This window comes from Schistocerca cancellata, chromosome 5 (genome assembly GCF_023864275.1).
Source record: "Schistocerca cancellata isolate TAMUIC-IGC-003103 chromosome 5, iqSchCanc2.1, whole genome shotgun sequence".
Taxonomy (NCBI): Eukaryota; Metazoa; Arthropoda; class Insecta; order Orthoptera; family Acrididae; genus Schistocerca; species Schistocerca cancellata.
The window spans coordinates 830,603,450-830,617,237 of record NC_064630.1 but is presented as its reverse complement, the minus strand read 5'-3'; the positions used below and the strand labels follow the sequence as shown (position 1 = coordinate 830,617,237).

The following is a 13,788-nucleotide window of genomic DNA, read 5'->3' as shown; positions in this document are numbered from 1 at the left end:
GTGTACAGGACTTTGACACAAATATCCTAAAACCTAAAATTATTTTTAGTTGGTTTGTAGCTATGAAGTCTAACCATGTATCTCAGAAGTGATAATAAATCTTGCTGGTGGCTGGACCACAGTATGGAGTATTTATCTTGTGCCACTGTGTGACGTTTGCCTACTTTATTTCTTTCTTGATTGTCGTCAATGTCGACGTACTGCGTTTTTATACTGGCTGAAAAATGGGAGCTGGAAATTCAACACTGACTACTGTAAATGATGTAGCCGACAGTTGCACAGTTGCTTTTCATAGTTCTTTACTTTCACTGTTCACAACTCCACAGTACTATCCAGTTATATGGCCAGTTCACTGTTAGTTAACTTTTGATAAGCCTCATTAATAGTTTGCAGGCAAACGTCAGCATACTGCTACAATAGTTTCCTGTTGAACCTCTATGAGCAGCAAAAACCTAACCAAACAGTTCTTGCAGAATAATACGGTACACGGAGACTATTGAACAGACAATGTCATTATTTTAACACACGGCCTATTTGTGTCACACTTATTTCACTGTTAAGTTGATGCATCGTTGTTCTCCTCTGAAAATCAACTGTGGACTGACTGTCTCGGGACCAATTATCGGGCCTTCGTAATCATCACAGTAATAGGTACTGAAACATTGTTCGATGTTTAATTTGCAGAAATTACAATTACAACATAACTCATTCAATTAACTGAATATATAGAAAAATTCCTTCTTTTTAACTGTTGCTTCTACTACTACAAGGGTTAGGCTGAATTATTTGTTTAAATAATTAAATTATAGGCGCACATGCGCGCACACCTGCGCGCGCTTGTCAAAAGCTGTGTGCGCACACGGCTTTTGATACACCTGTAATTATTTTGTAATTAAGGGCCGACTTTTCTAGCATGTTTTCGGGTAGAGCCAAGTAAATACTTTAAAAATCCTAGTGGTTCTTCTTCCAAATGTTTATAATTAGTACAGAATTTATATTTGGTAAGTGTTGTGGACACATGTAGTAAGCGTTGCTTCACGCAGTGGAGAAGGGCAAAACAGAGGCAGCTGGCGACCGAGGCATTGCGAAGTAAGGGCGGCACAGATAGCCTTGCTGACAGAAGCAGTCTAGAAACTGGCTGACACAAGAACACACACAGACCAAGCGCCGAGCGAAGTCTGGAGAGTGCTGTATAAGGGGAAGTGAGGCCAGCATGCTACGTTACACTGCAATATACTGCGGGAGTAATAACAAAAAGCTACCACCGAGGGTAAAAAGTCCTCCTGCTGGATATAAATAGTGGAGCGCAGGCAGCAACTGACAGAAGCCATTAGGAAGCAGTTCAGATCTGAGGATGGATGTGGTCAATGTCCGAATGTTCAGTCTTCGTAGGGGACTATTCCGGAAGTCTGTTCCTGCTCGCAGGAGTCATCTGTTTGCCGCTAGATGTCAATTTCAGCTCTGGGGGTCAGTCAGAGTTTGGTCAGCACCTTGGCTGACTAACAACAGCAAGAACTTCCATCAGGACCGGCCGCAACACGGTCTTGGTCACAGGCACCGCCAGGGACTAATGCCCAAACTCCACGGCAACCCGGCCCACGGTGCGTGGTCTGTCCGTGATGGGACCTCGCGGACATCGCAACTGACAGCTTCCCAGCCACAGGTGCAGCAGGCATTGGCAGCTGACCTCACGGCTCCGTGGGCGAGCGGCAGCGAGTTCATCTCAACCACAGGGCATCCTGGCTTCAGAGGAGCACTGGTGGCCGGAGGCTCAGAGTGCGATCTGCGGCACACGTTGCGCGCATTGTCGGAGAATCTACACAGCAGCAGCCAGGCGGAGGGATCTGCAGGGCTGGGCAGCGACGATGAGGGAGAAATTGTAAAGAAAGTTAAATAAATAATTGTAAAACTCCACGCCGTCTCAGTCTTTGGTGCAGCCACTGTGTCTGCTACTAACAAGTAGCAAACGGCCGTAACAAGAGGTGCAGAAGTCATAACAAGTGGCCATCTGTCATAACATAAGTCAACAATAGAATTTGTTACATTTCACCCTATAACAAAAGATATTAACTAGGAATAGTCAATATAAATTGGGAAATTGATTAGATACACAAAACTAAGCACAAAATTAGATCTGGTGCTATATTTCTTACAACTGAGGGCCAACCTCTCTCTTTTATGGAAATTCAGATTATACTCATGTATGTTAATGGTAATTGGGCAAAATGAAAATAAAATGAATTTAAGGAGGCATATGGCAAAAAAATGAGAGAGGAAGTAGAGAGATCTCGGCTTGCTTTGCCATAACTGGTGAGCACTTGTCACTCAACTGACGAAGTCATCACTTCCAGTATTGAATGAAGTGACATTACATTCTTCACTTCCTGGGCCGGTAAATTTAGTGTCACTCAGGATCACTATAGCAATCCTTTTTTGAAAGTGTTGCTTAAACAATACAGGAGAGTGTGAAAGCACAGGAAAAGACTGAAAGACAGCCAGGCTACAAATGTAATAGCAGATGCTCCCTAGCAGCTGAACAGTTGTAAGTGCTGAAACAAATCTAAACAGGGTTTTGCTTTTTCGAAGGTCTGTTATTAAGTTGCCTTAGTATACCCAGGATTTTAATTTTCTGTCAAAATATTAAAAACAAGAACGTGGAGTTTTATATTGATGTGTTACACTTGCTGAGCTTGTTTGTAATGGCTTAGACATTGAAACCTCTGAAGTCACCAGCATTGGAAATATGTCTCAAAACACAGAATTCACAAAGTATGCTGTCACAGCCTGCATTCTATGGTTAATGGGTTTCTCAGACAAGTAGTCTGAAAGATTGTCATTAAAGAAGTTTCTATTGCAAAAATTTTTCATAAAACACTAAAATTCATAAAGGAACATGAATTGCCCTTCCAGCCATACTTGAAAACATTCTATTTATTCAAATACAATTTTACAAGGATAATAAATGTCAGCTAGATCAAATGATAAAACATAACTAACAAACATATAGGTATGTCATTACTAAAGTCTAATTACAAAACTATTGCTAATGTTCATTCACATAAGATCACTACACCCTAAACACAGCCTACCAGCTGACATCAGGGGCTCAGAGGTATCTCTCTCCTTTACACCCTTCCTGTATTTTAATTCGATCTCAAATTCTAAACCAGCGTCCCTCAATATTTATCATAGGTATTGAGTAGAATTTTCTGGTAACACACATTTTGTGCTGTGTGTGTAATATGGAAAGATTATTTCGAAACTTTTGGCAATCCTGACCTTTACTAGCCTTTGTTTTGTGTAAGTAGTAATAAGCACCGTATTTAGTGTTAAAGATATATGCTTTCTTGCAGGAAACATAGCTTGTATTTTTCTACTACGGACTCCAAAATAGGTGTGTCAATGAGAAGCTTCGAAATTGTGTGTAGGCTTTGTTGGAAACTGTTAAATTCCTCAAATAATGGATGAAAGAAGTCCAAGTATTCATGCAGTGGCAAGTAAATGGTCTCACGGCAGCTTCTAACTGTAATAAATCTTTGTTACTTAAACATAAGATTGTACCTCTTAATGAACAGTTTATAATGGCATTTTAAGTTTTACAGTTCATCCAATGAAATAGCCTTAAATATTGAAAATCAAATTCTTGTTGCCACTTTGCTGCAACTGGTATCAAATAACATTATAGTAAGATATTGCTAACATCTCTTAATGTGATTGTTAGGTATGTTCAGATGGTGCAGTTGGTTGTAAAAATGTAGAGGTGATAATTCTTATAGGTCTCTGGTGTATTGTGGCCACATTCTGTGCACATAGCCTCCAAAAGTATCATAGCTGATTATACACAGGAATGTGAAACTGAAATGGATATTTAATTAGGTGGAGATATGCTGGTGTAACGAAATGCATATTCCTGAGTAGGACTCGGAAATGAGTGACAGTATTACATGAGGGACCATATGTTCCCAGTGTGGGGGGAAAATTTCTGTTAAGACTTAAGTTAGTTACAAATACCAACTCCTTTAATGTCTCTTGTTTCCATCATGATACAAAGCATGGAGGAGTATTGTTACAGGTTTGGTCTAAGAGAACTGCATACTGCTCTGTTTACGAGACGATTTTGCCTTGCAGGTAATTCTGGAAACAGCTGTGAAGCATCCATTCTCGATTGCAGTCTTTGAGAACACCCTATATTGGTCGGACTGGGAAGACCGGCAGATTGCCTCCTGTCACAAGTTTACAGGGAAGAACTACAGAGTCATCTTGCGGTCACTCAAAAGCCACATTTATGGAATAAAGGTCTACCACCCTGCCCTCCATCCATTGGTAAGTAATTGGCAGAAACTGAAATATTTCTTCCTACTTACCTTATTTTGGTGATGGGTGAAAAATTAATTAGTCAGTCTGTAGACATTTTGTAGTTTAATTCCTCAAAATACTTGAAACATACTTATCAGGGGCCATTTTTTTTTTTTTTTTTTTTTTTTTTTTTTTTTTTTTTTTTTTTTTTTTTTTTTTGCCAGAAGGCTCTTGCTAATCAGTGCCTTTTTAACTGTGGATTGGCTGTTCTCAGTAGAAAACCAATGAAAGAGATTGTTTCTGGAATAACATGCAGATAGTTTGAACTCAATGTGTTGTCTATAATATAAAAGTCTAGACAACATACATCTGCATATATTCCAGTCAGACAAGTGTGTGTCTGTCAGTCCTTAAAGGCATTTTGCACAGATATAAACATTTGTTCTGTGGTGAGCATTTCTTTAACATGGAGATCATTCTCTCCCTTCCCTCACCCAAAACACCAAAGGACTCAACCCAGCAAGTAGAAGTGCCTGTTTACAGCTCACCTCCCTGGTAGCATCGGATCACTAAAGCTCTAATTTCCACAGACCATAAAATATGTCTCAAAAGTGGGTTACTTCCTACAACCTACCTTGACTCGCAAACATCTTTTGTCGGCCAAAGGAAGACAGGGAAGTGGGACATCTGATCCCAGAATGTCACCCTTCAAGGCAGAAGCCCAGAGCTTCCATATTTTACGGTCATATCAGAGTATGTAAGTCAGATAGTAAACACCAAAGAATAACAAACCAAAAACTAAAGGTTGTGAATATACAAAGCAAATCACCTAGGACAAAACTGTTCCATCAGTTGTCTGCAGAGTTAGACCGTAACTGAAATTAAACCTATTGTGCCTTTACAGTGTACATCTTGGTTGCAACTATTGCGGTTCTTCATTATGAGTGTTACGTGCAACATCTCTAAAACTAATGTATTTTATTTTTTATTTTTATTTTTTTTATTTACTTATTTATTTAGTTTTTTTTTCTTCTTCCAAATTTACTGATAAATGCAGATTACTGAGTTCAGGATTAAGCTTGCCAGGTATTGAGTACCTTATATATTGCTGATTTACACCCCTCCTGGAGTTTACTCGGTGCGCGCACGCACACACACACACACACACACACACACACACACACACACAGTGTCACAAAATATGCATTACACAATTTTTGTCTGTGCACAAAATCCAGTGACTGTTTCATGTCCCAAGAAAGTTGCCTTGGTCTTCCTGCTGAAATTGCATGGCTTTCTCTGGTTGGCAACAATGTGTGCCACCATTTTGTTGACTGTTGCTTATTTGCAATAATTGTGACACTGACCTGATGTGACGTCCAAAAAAATTTTTTGTTTGAAGTTAAAAGCAACAAAGTACAGCCCAGTTTGGATGTTCTTGAAACACAATAGTAACTGAATTTCCTGAAATTCAGTTACTCTGAAATGGTGATGAACAAAACTGACCTTGAAACCTGTGAAAATTCTGTTGACAACTTCAACACTTTGAGTTGTTGGACCTCTTAAAGTTTGTTGCCATCACAAACCAAATTTTGAGAAATCAGATGTGGTTAGCCAGGGCAAATATCCACAGCTGCCAAGCACTCAACTATATTAAAAATTGTATCCCACTGTTAAGTGAATCAATTTTCATAGATGTTACAAAGATCGAAAACTTGGTGCACAAATGATTCAGCTGCAAATGGTGTCTAAATGTGTTAATTGTTTGCTAGGGGTAGACGTGCATTCTCACTACAGTGATTGCTTGACATTCTTACTTTCACAAGTAGGCCTTATTTTTTTTTTAAAAATCTAGCCCCATAAAAAGTAAAAAATCCATCGACAGAGGCTTTAATGCAAAAAGTGGAATGCATCTGCAAGCTAAAAAAAAATATTGGAGCAAGAAATTAAAATTATAAAAGAACTATGAAGAAAGGGATGGTCTCCTCCTTTGACAAGCACCTTCGGCATGCATCTCTTTGTGTGAACAACTTTCTGAAACCTTGACCTTACTGAAAATATCACCTAATCACATTAGGTGATTACTGCAATGTAGCAAATGTAACATAGAGGACTGGCTGAACATTTTGTGAAGCCTGACCTGTAACTGGTAACTTGTTTCCAGATGGAGAATCCCTGCAAAGATGCCAGCTGCAGTGATATTTGTATGCTGGCCCCTAACAACTCTTACACATGTGCCTGCACTGTGGAAAAGGAACTTGGTTTTGATCAGCATTCATGCAGAGGTGAGGTACAAAAAAGTTAAAAGGTGACTTGTATTGTAGTTATATCTGCAACTTTAAATTGCAGTGATGCCACTGACAGCTTTAAGCTTGCGTTTAAACTAGCTTAGTGTGTGGTGCTTCAATTGTACAGACTGTATGATCTGAATAGAATGTTTTTCTTAATTGTATTTTTGTTTACAAATTGCAACACCTTCTAAACTTTCCACACTGGTAAGGTCATAGAAGCATAGTATTTTCTTAGTGTATATCTGAACTAAAGATTCTGGTAGCTGTTGTCAAACGTTTTTGTTAATCACACATTTTGCGTTCTCGTAGAGATATTTCCATAGAAACTTTAATCTCCAACACACATTTCCTTAGATCTGAGAAGTGAAATAACAATTTTCATAGAGTTAACTTCACGTATTTTTCAATATGACTACTTTCTAACAGAAAATGCAGGATGGAATACAACATTATGAAAAAGATAGTTGCTAATTACTGTATAGTGGAGATTTTGAGTTGCAGGTAGGCATAACAAAAGTCTTTTTGTTGTACCTGTGACTAAATATCTCTGCTATGTGGTGAGTAGCAACTATCCTTTTCATATTGTTAAATATTTTCTAAAATTTTCATCCCCTATTTAACTCCGTAAGGGGTTAAATTTCCAAAAATAGTGACACCTACTTATTTGCAACAGAAATCAGATACCAGTTTCCATAGATGTAGATTTAAAAATGTTTGTAGTTTTTAGTTATTCAAACACTTTCATTCCCTATTTCTCTCTCATAAGTATTAAGTTTTGATACGTGGTGAAACACACGTTTCCTAATTTCTGCCTGAGGAACTAGATAAAAATTTTTGTAGGTAATCTTGAAAACTGCCTCAATAGTGACAAATTTTCAAAAACCTTTCATCCTTACTCCACCACCTTAGGAGTGGAATTTCAAAACATTCTTTCTTAGACACCTGCAGTAAAAGATAAATGCCCTCTGCAAATTTAAAGTTTGTCCTTAGAGGTTGGGCTGGGCAATCAGGACATTGCCTTCATTTCTAGATATGATTGCTAAAGTATGAACAAGCCACTGTATATTACCAAGTGCTTAAAACAGCCGTTAACTGTTTCAGTTGTTCTGAAGAAGGAAGTAGTGGTGGCAGTGGCTGGGAACCGCATAATAAAGGTGGAGCATCGGCTGCTGGGCCGGCACACTCAGTCAGTCGTGTCGGCCAAGAGCATCCACCATGTCAGTGCAGTCGTCTACAGCTCCGTGGATGGCAAGTAATCTCTTGCTGTGGCAGGCCTGGCTGGTGTCTCCACATGTCGGTTGACACTTGATGCCACTCTCGACATGAATCTGCTCTAGAAGACTCCAGCCTTGCAGGGCTACTAAAGCCTGTCTTCCTGGAATCAACTTACTGCAGCCTGCCTTCGATTCAATGCATCTCTGTCTTATAATCTAATCTTACAAGGGGACCTTATGGGCTCCCTTCTAACCTTCTCTTCATATTTGTAGGTCTTAAAAGATAATGTGTGGGTATCAGTATGCCAAAGCAGTATAATTGACTTAAATACTTGACAAATTTAACTAAAATAATTTTTTTTAACTTATCAGCACTCAAGACTTAAAGTAGATTATTACTTACTTCAGTAGTGTCACATTGGATTAGGAAACTCGTGTCCCCTCAATCATGTCAAATCCTGTAAATATGAATATGAAGGAAAGTCCATAAAGTACCCTTCTTACAAGGGGAGGTCATGACATCAAGATTACAGATTTTCTTTAGATTTTTTGCTGTTTTATTAGTCCATTAGGACAACATAATGTGAAAGTATTAAGGCATATTATGTAGGAAATTTTAAGAAAATTGCAAGAGAAGTTTTATGTGTTGGTGAAGTACCAATGTAGGGTGACCATTAGCATTAAAGCTCTGCAGTCAGTTGATTGTTGTATCAATTCCTGCCGATGGTGTTTATTTTTTCAATACTAGTCATATTATTTCATCCATAAGTCTTTCGAAAGATAATGCGATGACACGTGTATTTGCATGAACATAAAACTGAATTTTTAATGTTATTTGATCATTTGCTAATTTCTGTCACAGCAAATATTAACTATCGACAAGGAAACAACCAGTGTTCCTGAAAATGTATGCGTGTTGTGATTTCTGAAATCTTAAACCTGTTATCAGGTTGCACCTGAACACAATCTGCAGGCATAGATTTTGAGGATGGACCAGCTTCAATAACCAGTTGCATCAATAAATAAACGTGTAAATAACTGTATACAATAATACAGTCTTAAAATATTCCTGAGTATGATGGTAATGTATGATTGTCAGATGTGCTGCTCATATTGTTTTATTATGGACATGGAAAAATAACAGCAGCTACTACATAAGGAATGTAATTTTCCAACATGCACAGGGAATCTTTGAAGTTCATAAGGAAAAACAAAGCTTGTTGAAATTGTGAAAAATTTCTCTCCCGGCAAATGATAGAAAACCTTCCATATGCAATATTTTCAAAAATATAGTGTCAAAAAACTAGCAATGCACAATTAAACGCAATCATCACAAGAAGAAATTTCTCGTTTTTCAATTAAATGTGAACAACTCTGAAGGCACTTTATAATTTTTAACTTGCATGTAGAAAAGTCACAATTAGTTGTAGTAAAAAAAATTAAAAAAACAGGTGGAAAAACATTGTAAAGTCAAGAAAATTTTGTGCAAGTTCATGTCTTAATCATATTACCTTTTTTAATTTAATATATATATGAAATTAGCAGTGTTGAAGAAACATAAATAAAAAAAAGTAGGTGGGACTGAGTCCAGTGATCCAGATAATAGAGTTCGTGCTGAGTGGCAGTGGACCAGTACTTCATTGATGCATAAAGCTTCTTCCAATTTTCTTGAAATTTTCTTGATAGTATGCCTTATTACTTCAATATTGTCCTAATAAATCTGTTCAGTTTGAAGTAAATCTGTGACCTGAACACTGGGAATTTGTTTGTACTACCATTTTGGAAATTAACATCTCATTACTGAGAGCCTGCATTATACCTGTATGTCCTCTATTACAGTCATTTTGCTCCCCAAATAGAAAAATCTCACCCACTATTCTCAATGTTTCATTTACAAATTCCTTCAGAATCACATAATTCAATTATACTCTGTTATCCTAGTTTTTGTTTGATGTCTATTTTAAAACTTGTTTCCTAGAGACTATCCATTCTGTTCATCTCACGCTTCAGAACTGCAGTGTATTAAACATAGTTCCAACACTTTCTAACTCAAAAATTTCTGCAGATAATTAATTTGTCTAATAATGCTAGTAATGAGTTAAACCTGAAGGGTTGCTATTCACTGAAGTAACTTAAGCTGTAATAGCACTGTATTCTAATTCAGACTTCAATGAATGTTAACAACTCCGTGCCAAGAACAAACGTCATAGGTTTATAGACTAAAACTCCCCCCATGAACCATGGAGCTTGCGGTTGGCGGGGAGGCTTGCGTGCCTCAGCGATACAGATAGCCGTACTGTAGTAGCAACCACAATGGAGGGATATCTGTTGAGAGGCCAGACAAATGTGTTGTTCCTGAAGAGGGGCAGCAGCCTTTTCAGTAGTTGCAGGGGAAACAGTCTGTATGATTGACTGATCTGGCCTTGTAACAGTAACCAAAACGGCCTTGCTGTGCTGGTACTGCGAACGGCTGAAAGCAAGGGGAAACTACAGCTGTAATTTTTCCCGAGGGCATGCAGCTTTACTGTACGGTTAAATGATGATGGCGTCCTCTTGAGTAAAATATTCCGGAGGTAAAATAGTCCCCCATTCGGATCTCCTGGCAGGGCCTACTCAAGAGGACATCATTATCAGGAGAAAGAAAACTGGCGTTCTACAGATCGGAGTGTGGAATGTCAGATCCCTTAACCGGGCAGGTAGGTTAGAAAATTTAAAAAGGGAAATGGATAGGTTAAAGTTAGATATAGTGGGAATTAGCGAAGTTCGGTGGCAGCAGGAACAAGACTTTTGGTCAGGTGAATACAGGTTTATAAATACAAAATCAAATAGGGGTAATGCAGGAGTAGGTTTAATAATGAATAAAAGAAATAGGAGTGCGGGTAAGCTACTACAAACAGCATAGTGAACACCTTATTGTGGCCAAGATAGACACAAAGCCCACGCCTACTACAGTAGTACAAGTTTATATGTCAACTAGCTCTGCAGATGACGAAGAAATTGAAGAAATGTATGATGAGATAAAAGAAATTATTCAGATAGTGGAGGGAGATGAGAATTTAATAGTCATGGGTGACTGGAATTCGGTAGTAGGAAAAGGAAGAGAAGGAAACGTAGTAGGTGAATATGGATTGGGGGTAAGAAATGAAAGAGGAAGAATTTTTCACAGAGCATAACTTAATCATAGCTAACACTTGGTTCAAGAATCATAAAAGGAGGTTGTATACATGGAAGAAGCCTGGAGATACTAGAAGGTTTCAGATAGATTATATATGGTAAGACAGAGATTTAGGAACCAGGTTCTAAATTGTAAGTCATTTCCAGGGGCAGATGTGGACTCTGACCACAATCTATTGTTTATGGACTGTATATTAAAACTGAAGAAACTGCAAAAAGGTTGTACACAGTTTCAGGGAGAGCATAAGGGAACAATTGACAAGAATGGGGGAAAGAAATACAGTAGAAGAAGAAGAATGGGTAGCTTTGAGGGACTAAATAGTGAAGGCAGCAGAGGATCAGTTAGGTAAATAGATGAGGGCTCGTAGAAATCCTTGGGTAACAGAAGAAATATTGAATTTAATTGATGAAAGGAGAAAATATAAAAATGTAGTAAATGAAGCAGGCAAAACGGAATGCAAACGTCTCAAAAATGAGATCAACAGGAACTGCAAAATGTCTAAGCAGGGATGGCTAGAGGACCAGTGTAAGGATGTAGAGGCTTATCTCACTAGGGGTAAAATAGATACTGCCTACAGGAAAATTAGAGACCTTTGGAGAAAAGAGAACCACTTGCATGAATGTCAAGCCAGTTCTAAGCAAAGAAAGGAAAACAGAAAGGTGGAAGGAGTATATAGAGGGTCTATACAAGGGCGATGTACTTGAGGACAATATTATGGAAGCAGATGTAGATGAAGATGAAATGGGAGATACAATACTGTGTGAAGAGTTTGACAGAGCACTGAAAGACCTTAGTCGAAACAAGGCCCCGGGAGTAGACAACATTCCATTAGAACTACTGACAGCCTTGGGAGAGCCAGTCCTGACAAAACGCTACCATGTGGTGAGCAAGAAGTATGAGACAGGTGAAATAACCTCAGACTTCAAGAAGAATATAGTAATTCCAATCCCAAAGAAAGCAGGTGTTGACAGATGTGAAAATTACTGAACTATTAGTTTAATAAGTCACAGCTGCAAAATACTGTTGCGAAATCTTTACAGACGAATGGAAAAACTAGTAGAAGTGGACCTCGGGGAAGATCGGTTTGGATTCCGTAGAAATATTGGAACACTCACCTTAGAAGAAAAATTAAGGAAAGGCAAACCTACATTCGTAGCATTTGTAGACTTAGAGAAAGCTTTGGACAATGTTGACTGGAATACTATTTCAAATTCTAAAGGTGGCAGGGTTAAAATACAGGGAGCGAAAGGCTATGTACAATTTGTACAGAAACCAGATGGCAGTTATAAGAGTTGATGGGCATGAAAGGGAAGCAGTGGTTGGGAAGGGAGTGAGACAGGGTTGTAGCCTCTCCCCGATGCTATTCAGTCTGTATATTGAGCAAGCAGTAAAAGAAACAAAAGAAAAATTTGGACTAGGTATTAAAATCCATGGAGAAGAAATAAAAACTTTCAGGTTTGCCGATGACATTGTAATTCTGTCAGAGACAGCAAAGGACTTGGAAGAGCAGTTGAACGGAATGGATAATGTCTTAAAAGGAGGATATAAGATGAACATCAACAAAAGCAAAATGAGGATAACGTAATCTGTTCGAATTAAGTCGGGTGATGCTGAGGGAATTAGATTAGGAAATGAGACACTTAAAGTAGTAAAGGAGTTTTGCTATTTGGGGAGCAAAATAACTGACGATGGTCGAAGTAGAGAGGATATAAAATGTAGACTGGCAATGGCAAGGAAAGCGTTTCTGAAGGAGAGGAATTTGTTAACATAGAGTATAGATTTAAGTGTCAGGAAGTTGTTTCTGAAAGTATTTGTATGGAGTGTAGCCATGTATGGAAGGGAAACACGGACGATAAATAGTTTAGACAAGAAGAGAATAGAAGCTTTCGAAATGTGGTGTTACAGAAGAATGCTGAAGATTAGATGGGTAGATCACATAACTAATGAGGAGGTACTGAATAGAATTGGGGAGAAGAGGAATTCGTGGCACAACTTGACTAGAAGACGGGATTGTTTGGTAGGGCATGTTCTGAGGCATCAAGGGATCACCAATTTAGTATTGGAGGACAGCATGGAGGGTAAAAATCGTAGAGGGAGACCAAGAGATGAATACATTAAGCAGATTCAGAAGGATGTAGGTTGGAGTAGGTACTGGAAGATGAAGCAGCTTGCACAGGATAGAGTAGCATGGAGAGCTGCATCAAACCAGTCTCAGGACTGAAGACCAGAACAACCAAGAGATTACAACTTCTGTTGACAAATTAGTGAGCCCAGGTACAGCCACTTTCTATGCTCCACATGAGATCCTGATACTGGCATCCCAGATGAACAAAAATTTTAATTTATTCAGATTACCGTATTTACTCGAATTTAAGCCGCACTTTTATTCTCGTTTTTGTAATCCAAAAAACCGCCTGCAGCTTAGAATTGAGTGCAAAGTAAGCAGAAGTTCTGAAAAATGTTGGTTGGTGCCGCCACAAGTAACTTCCTCCGTCGAATATATGTAGCGCTACACAGGCATGCTTTCAGGCACAAAAGATAAATACTGGCGCCAAAACATCTGCGTCAGTAAATAAATTAAAAACAAAAAAGTGGAAGACGAGCTTTTTTTCTCCACCCCGAGTTTCGACCACTGCATTATCATACATTACCGAACGAAGTAAATACAAATTCCGTACCCTCAGGGGGCTCAGCATTTAGTTGCTGGGTACGGGCTTAGCAACCTCGGGGTCCATGAGCTGGGGACTGGGAAGCGCCACCAGTCCTCAATACCGTAAGCTCTGAGCGAGCTTAAACGACCACCGTATGGCGT

At 38.7% G+C, this 13,788-nt stretch overlaps 1 protein-coding gene across 1 annotated transcript in view; it reads left to right on the top strand.

Moving 5' to 3' along the window:
- LOC126188829 (vitellogenin receptor-like) overlaps positions 1 to 13,788 on the top strand; it is a 209,998-nt gene that overhangs the window by 104,413 nt on the left and 91,797 nt on the right. The window contains exons 11-13 of the mRNA XM_049930442.1: positions 4,129 to 4,323; positions 6,461 to 6,581; positions 7,689 to 7,835. Coding sequence (XP_049786399.1) covers positions 4,129 to 4,323; positions 6,461 to 6,581; positions 7,689 to 7,835 — 463 coding nt within the window. The remainder of the gene's footprint in view (positions 1 to 4,128; positions 4,324 to 6,460; positions 6,582 to 7,688; positions 7,836 to 13,788) is intronic.